Source organism: Juglans regia, chromosome 7 (genome assembly GCF_001411555.2).
Source record: "Juglans regia cultivar Chandler chromosome 7, Walnut 2.0, whole genome shotgun sequence".
Lineage (NCBI taxonomy): Eukaryota > Viridiplantae > Streptophyta > Magnoliopsida > Fagales > Juglandaceae > Juglans > Juglans regia.
Genome location: NC_049907.1, coordinates 14,558,940 through 14,568,170, shown reverse-complemented (window position 1 = coordinate 14,568,170; position 9,231 = coordinate 14,558,940). Strand labels below are relative to the sequence as shown.

The 9,231-nt window shown below is 37.9% G+C and overlaps 1 protein-coding gene across 2 annotated transcripts; it reads left to right on the top strand.

Annotated features, from left to right (window-relative positions):
* Positions 1–1,480: 1,480 nt before the first annotated feature.
* On the top strand, positions 1,481–7,479 carry LOC108983661 (uncharacterized membrane protein At1g16860-like). 2 transcript variants are annotated; one of them, XM_018955373.2, is made up of 5 exons: positions 1,481–1,686; positions 3,799–4,712; positions 5,251–5,406; positions 6,368–6,579; positions 6,864–7,479. In XM_018955373.2, exons 2-5 carry the CDS (start codon positions 3,828–3,830, stop codon positions 7,054–7,056), a joined length of 1,446 nt encoding a protein of 481 aa, XP_018810918.1. In that variant the 5' UTR covers positions 1,481–1,686; positions 3,799–3,827; the 3' UTR covers positions 7,057–7,479. The 2 variants fall into 2 exon arrangements, with proteins under 2 accessions (XP_018810918.1, XP_018810916.1); XM_018955371.2 differs by having other exon boundaries at positions 3,787–4,712.
* The last annotated feature ends 1,752 nt before the right edge of the window (positions 7,480–9,231 follow it).

Genomic DNA, 9,231 nt, shown 5'->3' with positions numbered 1-9,231 from the left:
ATGTTATCTCGGAGCGCTCCCAGCTCTGTACTAGGCTTTCCATTGCCTGTTGCTTGTCTTACGTATGGTCAACATGTCCTTTGCTCACTCGATGTAGGCCGCGAACTTCTTTAGTCGCCTTGTTCTTTTTGTGTTGCTCGTATTGGCCTTGCCCACCATAATGTGTTGCTTGCCTTACTTTGTTCTCAGTTGCACATTGCTCACATGTCTTCCTTCTTCTCATTGACGTTTTTCCAGAGTCCTTCCCTTAATTTGCTGCAATTCTCACAATAATTAAAGTTGGTTTTTGTTCAAACATATAAGGCTTTGTCCCGCAGGCTCTTTAATGGGCATGAGCCTTGTTGTTGGGTTAAATTAAAATTTGCTTTCTAAAAGTAGAAACTCTAATTCTAATATAACCATAACTTTCCTAAATTAGGAACTTGAAGATTCACGGTGTTGTAACAAGTTAAGGCATTTCATGGATAGATCAAATCCATGTTCATGTTATTTATGTATGTAATTATGAGTATAAATATTTTCCCGAAATTATATGTTTATATTTTGTTTGCTGCAAGATGTATTGCTTATTAAGTTTTTGACTTATTTGTGTATGTTTTTATGTTTTAAGCACCCATATAAGATTCTTTATAAGAATGGAGCTGTAGTACGGGACTTCGCCTAGGGGCAAAGACTCATACAGTTTATGACATGCTTAATTTTATGATTTTTAGTATTGATAAGTTATTTTGATAAGTACATGAGAATTTATTGACGTTAATAAATACTTTCACATACTCTTTTTATATTCTCATATTTTAATAAAGAATGATTTGATTTATTTTATGCCATCTCTTATACTTGGTGCTTTATTAAGAAGAAGAATTTTTAAAGACGAGGTTAATAGCATTTCGGGTCACCTAGTTTCTAAAAATGATATTATTCTTAACCCTAGGTTGACGATGTGTTATAGGCCGGTTGCTTGAACTTTTTTATATATATATTTCATTAGTTGTCTCCAGTTAGTTGTATGCAAAAGAAACCAACTCCCTAATTTTTTTCAGTTGTTTTTTTTTTTTTAATTTCAGGTGGCTTATTTTGTTTTTCAGAATCAAATTTTATTTTTCTTTAGCAATGCAGAGAAGCATAAGGTGTATTTTTAATTGTTTGGATATAAAATTCACTGACTCTTCGTGTTACTATTAATGTGCCAGTTTAGATGATAAGTTGAGATGAAAATTAAAAGTTAAAAAAATATTATTATAATATTATTTTTTAATATTATTATTATTTTAAGATTTAAAAAAAATATAATAATAAGATAAAATAAAACTATTTTACTTTCTAAATAATGCCTAAACCATAGGTCACGGGAATGAATGAAAAAAATATTGAAAATAAGAACAGTAAAGAGAGAGACGGTGGAAGGTGCATGTTAAGGAAGTCTTGTTTGGTTTTGGTTTTTTTTTTTTAATGTAATTCTCACTTTTAAAATCTTATTCCGAAGTTTGGTGGGGTTTTGCGGGACGAGACAACCAACCAGTTGTTGCGGCTCTTTGAAGAGAGAGAGAACAAAATATTGGAGTGAAAGAGACGGCGACTGCTATGGAGATGGGATCTCAGTGTCACCAGCAGAATCACAACTTCCACCACTACTACTAACATCAACATTTCCATTTCCCATTCATTTCACTTCTTCTGTTTCAGGTATACCATTTCTTTTTATTACCATTTCCCCCCCGTCCCTAAAGATTCTACTCTGTGGACCTTTTAATTCTTCATTTTTCTGCATAGATCTTCCCCATTGCCTTGTTTTTTTTGTCGAAATGATGATCTAGGTATGTATTTATTCGTTGATTTGGTCTGTGGCAATCTCTGTATGAGAATTAGTCTGGATTATTTATATGGGTCATTATTTTTTGCTTTATGGTATGTTTGGTTGCCGAGGAAATGTCAAATGAAGGAATTTATGCTAATTTCTGGTCAGCGATCAACTTTAGTCGTGTATGCTTTTCAGATCCAAAGGAAGCTTAAGTCCTATCTCAGATCTCCTTCGTATCTTGATTTTGGGTCACAATGACGTTATGGAATTGCTTTTTTAATCTTACTCTTTGATAGATAGATAGAGGTCTGTAGATGTTATGGTTAAAACCCTTCCAAATATAGAAGATCTTGTTCCGTATTTATTTCTCTTTGAAGTTAGGGTAATTTTATTTGTGACAGTGTGCTTGGTTTGCCAGAAAATATGGGAAAATGACACATAAGTGAAGTTCGGAATTTTCTCGGTTCATGATTGGCAAAAAAAAATGAACCCAAAACCTCCGTTTAAGTGAGCTCTAAGGCCTTGGCATTTTGCTTATTGTAGTAGCGCTTTAACTTCCTTATTTTGTTGATGTAGTGTGCCCTCCTTGTCTGATTTAGGATTGAAGTTTTGTTGTAGATGGTGAATTTCTATAAACTATATGGTTCTTCAGTTCAAAATCTTGTTTAGATCCGACATATTCTGATAATTTTTTTTTAAATTTGGGCTAATACTTATTTTCATTTCCAAAAAAGGGGATTTGTTTTTAGGTACCTCAGTAAGTGGATACAAGTAAATTAATAAATAAAAAACGTTTTTGTTATGCCATGTTTTTATTATCTTGCTTCCTACATGGTTCCTTTGGTTAAGCTTGATTATTAATTTTGAAGCCTGTTTCTGGTTTTAAACAGGTTTGAAAACCAATTTCATGACTGTGCATCTTGATAGGGGAGATTTTGAAACTGGTTTTAAAACTGTTTATTAAAACCCAATCAGAAATGCAAAAAATTGGGGGTGAATCCATCCCCTCTTTGCCAGCCACTAGACTGGGGAGTGGGTGGATGTATGGATCTGCCCACCCCCTTCATTGCGTACCCCATGTGCTGGGGGAGAGGTGCTGAGGGCAGATGGATCTACGCAAGAGGCAAGGGAATTGGTCATCCTCCCCTGAGGGGACCTATATTTTCTAGCTTTCCTTTTTTCTGCTTTTGGATACGTGGAGATGACATGTATCCTTTGGACACGTGGCAAAACTCTAGTGGATGCAAAGTTTTGAGGAAAATTGCCTTTACTCAAGGAAAAAAACTTGCTCCCAATTATGCATCCAAATGTGTTTACATCTTTTTCCAGAACCATTTTTGGAACTAATGCATCCAAATGCCATTCTCTTTTTTTTTTTTTTCGTATTGAAAATAGGTGAAAATGAAAACATCAAGACCCAAACCAAAAAAAGTGATATGTGTTTCCAAACGAGCTCTGGTCTCTCGAAAGACCAACTTTTTTGTGGGTTTTTAATTTAATCTCATATCTGCTCTCTTTATGCAATAATTGGCTGCTCAGTAATTTGGCTTGTTGACTTACTTGTATCTGTTGTTTTAATTGAATTGACTGCTCTCTGGTATTAGTTGACTTGGTCTGCTTTATGAGTGTTCCTACCAAGATATGGAGTAAATTTATGTTTGGAGGTTTCGATTCTTATTTAATGCTGGTTTACTTTTTTTTTTTTTATAAGTAAAAAGAATGCTTGTTTACATATTAATATCAACCGATTTCATCTGATGTTATTGTTAACTTTCTCTGAATTAAATCTTTGCCGAATGTTATTTATTGTGTCAATATGCTTTTTGTGTAATTGGAGAATAGTGTACTTTGGCCCTTTGTCTCATTAAATTCATGTACGATGCTTAGTTCCTAAACAATTTCTAAATTTTATTGCTAATAGTCTGTATTTTTTCTTTTATTATTTGCAGTAAGAATTCAAATATCAACTCAGTTTCTGGTTGTAGTTTTCTGTGCAGTTTCTCTTGGGTTCTCTTAGAAGAGATTGATGGGTTCCAGATTCCCATCTCATCAACTCAGCAATGGCCTCTATGTCTCTGGCCGGCCTGAGCAGCCAAAAGAAAGGACTCCAACAATGAGTTCAACTGCCATGCCCTATACTGGTGGCGATATCAAGAAGTCGGGAGAACTGGGTAAAATGTTTGATATCCCCATGGATGGCTCTAAGTCTAGGAAATCCGGACAGTTAAATAATGCTCCTTCAAGGACTGGATCTTTTGGAGGTGCTGCCACACATTCAGGACCTATTACATCTAGCGCAGCAACTCGGGCTGGGTACACATCAGGTCCAGTATCTTCAGGTATGCCTGGTTCAACATCCATGAAGAAATCAAATTCTGGGCCACTTAATAAGCATGGTGATCCTCTGAAGAAGTCATCTGGTCCCCAATCTGGTGGAGTGACGCGCCAAAATTCTGGCCCCATCCCACCAGTTCTTCCTGCGACAGGTCTTATTACATCTGGGCCCATCTCTTCTGGACCGTTAAATTCATCTGGGGCTCCAAGAAAGGTTTCTGGTCCTTTAGACTCGATGGGATCTATCAAAATACATGGTTCCTCTGTTGCTCACAACCCCGCCGTGACCACTCTTGGCCAAGATGATGAATATTCCTTCAGAAGAAATTTCCCAAAGCCAATATTGTGGTCTGTAATTCTGATATTTGTGATGGGGTTCATTGCTGGTGGTTTTATTCTTGGAGCAGTCCACAATGCCATTCTGCTTATTGTTGTAACAATTCTTTTCGGCACTGTTGCTGCATTATTCATTTGGAATACTTGCTGGGGAAGAAGAGCCATCACAGGTTTCATTTCTCGTCATCCTGACGCTGAACTGAGAACTGCAAAAAGTGGGCAATATGTGAAGGTTTCTGGGGTACACAACTTAAGAATCCAATCTGATATTTTACATCTCTGTCTTCTGTGCTTTGCTGCCTCCCTTTTGAGATCGATGCATATATGAATGAAAGAAGAAATTACTATAAAGGTTCAGAGTAGGTGACTTTAGACTTGGTGAGACTGAGTGTGGGAATATATATCAACATGATAGGCATGGTAACAGAATTCTTACAAAGAATCTTCACCATTTCATGTTGAGAGATATAGACAATAAATTTGAAAAGTCTAGAAGTTAATTACGCATTGACAGATATCCAAAGAGGAAAATAAATCAGGACTTTACAAGAATAATTAAGCAATATTTTTAATTTCAGTATATTTGTCTTTGCGTGTACACGTGCCTTCTGTGAAGAGGGAAAGAGGAGAGAAAGTCTTAAACACATGTTATCAACAGGTTGGCTGCAGAAATGTGTTTTTATAATGGATATTATGATGAACATGATTTTAAGGCTTGGTAAGTTTTTGTTTCGAGGTAGTTTGAAAAAGTTTGATGTCTTGTTTTCTTCTTCCTGAAGGTGGTTACCTGTGGTAATGTACCACTTGAGTCATCCTTCCGGAAAGTTCCTAGATGTGTCTATACATCTACCAGTTTATACGAGTATCGAGGATGGGATTCTAAGCCAGCCAATTCTACACATCGTCGTTTTACATGGGGACTTAGATCATCTGAGGTGAGTAACTGATATACTTTTACATCCATAGTTTCCATCAGTAGTTCAGAAAGGGTTGAACCATTTTTTTACCTTTTCATGATATTTCTAGAGGCATTTTCTCTTCTTTTTTTCTGTGTTAGGTGGGTATGTAATAAATCATTTTTATTTGAATCTGGTTTATAATAATACCAAATAACTCCTAGGGGCCAGCTCAAGTGGTAAAGACCTTGGGCTTGGGGGTATGCTCCTTCTAGGTCTAAGGTTCAAATCCCCTTAGGTACAAACAATCTCTAGGGGCCATCGAATTGAGAGATTTTTTCCTCGAATTACCCAAAGTGCACTCGAGGGAAACTCCTTGCCGTGGGCCTGTGCACTCCTGGGATTAGTCGAGATGCTGTTCCTGGACACCCGGTGCCAATAAAAAAATAATAATAATACCAAATAAAAAACAATATATGGTTAATGACCCTGTAGTTTGCTGTTCTTTCTGGTTGGACGCCATTTTCATATCTGGACAACTTGTTGCCTTTTTGAAGCCATAAATATATTCTTTTCAGCATTTGCATATTTAGAGTGGAAAAGCGAGTTTGATGCTTATACATAAGTCAGGGATTGTACTTCTATTTGTTAACCACATGTTGATTCCTATCTGATTCGAATTTACCTTGCTAAAAAGCACAGAATGGCAATCTTCCATTTTTACAAATCATAAATTCCGGTTATTTAATAAAAGGTCTATGCAGCGGCTTACTCCTCACCTTGTCCTGTACCCACGGGGGCTGCTGGGACCGGGGCTGTTACTCCTTGCCCTTTTGCCTTTTAAATGTTATGTTTGGTCTCATTATGATTCTGTTGATTGATGCATGCAGGTGAGACTTGTCATTTTCAAATGGATACCTTCTGTTCATTGGGAATGTGCAGAGGCGTTCCCAACATATTTCAATTTTTAAATATTTTTTCTGTTTGTACTGTTTGCCAGAGGCATGTCGTCGACTTCTACATCTCTGACTTCCAGTCTGGATTGAGAGCATTGGTCAAGACTGGCTATGGTGCGAGGGTGACTCCTTACGTTGATGACTCTGTTGTTATTGATGTTAACCCAGAAAACAAAGACTTATCTCCTGAGTTTGTCCGATGGTTGGGAGAGAGGAACCTTTCAAGTGATGATCGCGTAATGCAATTGAAAGAAGGGTAGGCTCTTTTACGAATTGAATTCGCCTTAGTTACTTTCTGATGGAAAATGCTAATAGCAGGTCTGCTTTTGTCTTTTTCCTTTCTTTTTATCTTCCCATTTGGCGGGAGGGGGCCACTGGGTTGGCATCAAGGGTAGTCAGATTTATTAACATATAATTTCTACTTCATGATTGGATAAGTGACAACCACCTGCCCTTATTCTAATAACTCGGATGGAAAGAAGTGTGTGACAGTCGATCAGTGTGATAAAATCTTATAAAACTATTGCTGATGTCTTGTAGGTACATCAAAGAAGGCAGCACGGTTAGTGTGATGGGCGTTGTTCAGAGAAATGACAATGTGCTTATGATTGTGCCTCCACCTGAGCCATTTACAACCGGATGCCAATGGGCCCAGTGTATCTTCCCAGCTAGCCTCGAGGGTATTGTTTTAAGATTCGAAGATACATCAAAAATTGATGTCATACCTGTTTAGGCCATCACTCTTTTGTGAAATATCTGAACCGATGTTGATGGTGGTGATGGTGGTATTTGTAGTCAAACAGTGGTTGTAAGTGTGTTGATGCAGATGACATGATGCTTCTTCTTTTTTTCCCAATTTGTTTTTTCTTCTCTTTTTTTTTTTTTTTTCCCTCCCAACCTTTAGCTTGGTATATAGCTTCTAGATATATTTCATTCCATTTTTTTTTTCCTAGGGTTTGAAAGCTTTTGTAATGGGTGTGGCTTGATGTAGTGAGAAATCTTACTTGTTTGACCAGACTGCGGTTATGTTAAAGAAAGAAAAATGTTTTTTGAGTCATGAGTTGATGAGTGATGGTTTTTCATTGACTACAAAGGAAGGGGATTTCACTAGGTTTCTTGGCTCCCCTTGGTTATTATTATTGCTGTTATTCTTTTATCGTAGTATCTATCTTGAAGTGTTTTGTTGATTTGTTTTCCCTACTGTTTGGTGAATGGGCTTCACACTTTGATCACTTTCGAGTTGTTTTTGATAAGTTGAGAACGGAGTGCCTGTTCATCAATCAGAAGTGTAGCGGATTGAAATGAGAGTGGCAAGGAAGAGACCAAGCAAGGCGCATTCTGTTTTATACTTGTGAGAATCCTTGTTCCACATTCCTCCAAAAGAAAAAGAGCAGATCGAGCTGACAAAGAGAAGTTGCTATCGAGCGGGACATGAAACTTTGATCGAGATGGAGATGCTCCTGTGTCAGTTACTAGTCCACATCCGACCCCCTCCCAACCATCCATTTCTTCAGAGTATCAATCCTAGTGGTCGTCCTCTTCTAGATCGAAATCCAGAAGGAGTTCTGCAACCCCTTCCGCGATATGCACTTGGTAGTAGCCCGACCATAGATCCAACTTCGAGAATTATCTCGCACTTATTGATTAGGGAGAAGAAGTCTGCAATCAAAGTGGATACTTGTTCTTTATGGTTAGGTTACCTTGTTGAGTGTGAAAAGTAAAAGCAAAAGGTATACTAATAAAAAGTAATTCAAGTTGGTGGGATTAGCTTCCTCCTTGTACAAGCACGAGACATAGTGAAGTAGAAACGGGGGTCGCTTGATGCATCATTTCTTTCCCTTCAACCTTATTAGTGTTAGTAGGTAGGACAAATCGGTAATTTTTCCCCCGATTATTGATGATGTAGTTGCTTGTAGTTTTCTTTGATTTTGATTCTTTCTTCACTACTTCTATAACTTTCCTTGGTTTTATTGTGTAACTGATGGTGTGTATGCAGATCATTCAAAGATAAATGTGGTCTTGGAGTGGCTCAAACCTATGACCTTGCACGATGTTAGGAGTTTCCATGGATTGGCATCCTTCTAGCGCTGGTTCATTAGAAACTTTAGTACTTTGGTTGCCCTTTCACAGAGTGTCTCAAGGGGCGTGACTTCCAGTGGTTTGAGATGACAAATGCACCAGTCATAGCACTTCCAGATTTTGATAAGGTGTTCGAAGTCAATTGTGATGTATTTGGGGTTGGCATTGGTGGTGTTTTGAGTCAGGAGGGGGGTCGATAGCCTTTTTTAGTGAGAAGTTGTCAAGTTCGAAGAAGAATTATTCCACTTATCATCTAGAATTCTAATCCATAATTTAGTCCTTGAAGCATTGGCGTCACTACCCGGTACAGAGAGAGTTCATCCTTATCACTGACCACGAGACCCTGAAGTATATCAATGGCCAGCACAAGTTGAACAGACAACATGTTAAATGGGTAGCATACTTGTAGGAGTTCACATTTTTGCTGAGGCACCAATCGGGAAGCTTCACCTGGGTTACAGATGCGTTAAGCCAGTGAGTGGCACTCCTCACCACCATTAGTACTAGAGTGGAGGGCTTTGACACTTTCAAGGATTTGTACGTCGGAGATCCGTCCTTTGGAAATATTCTTAAGGAAGTAACAGAGGGAAGGTGAAGTGATTTTCTCTTGCATGAAGAATTCTTATTCCGTCGCCTACAGTTATGTATCCCAGACTATTCCTTGAGAGAGCACATTATACGGGAATTGCATGGCAATGGTACTTTGGGCGAGAAAAGACATTGGCTTTAATCGTCGTAGATTACTACTAGCCCAAGTTGACCAGTGACATGTCACGATACGTGGTGAGATGTTTCGTGTGCCAGAGAGCGAAGGGGATCTTCACCAATG

Bases quoted from the DNA above. Each gene is read 5' to 3' on its own strand.
- LOC108983661 (XM_018955373.2), top strand. From the start codon at position 3,828: ATGGGTTCCAGATTCCCATCTCATCAACTCAGCAATGGCCTCTATGTC. The intron at 5,407-6,367 runs GTGAGTAACTGA...ACTGTTTGCCAG, and splicing joins GGGGACTTAGATCATCTGAG to AGGCATGTCGTCGACTTCTA. The intron at 6,580-6,863 runs GTAGGCTCTTTT...GATGTCTTGTAG, and splicing joins GTAATGCAATTGAAAGAAGG to GTACATCAAAGAAGGCAGCA.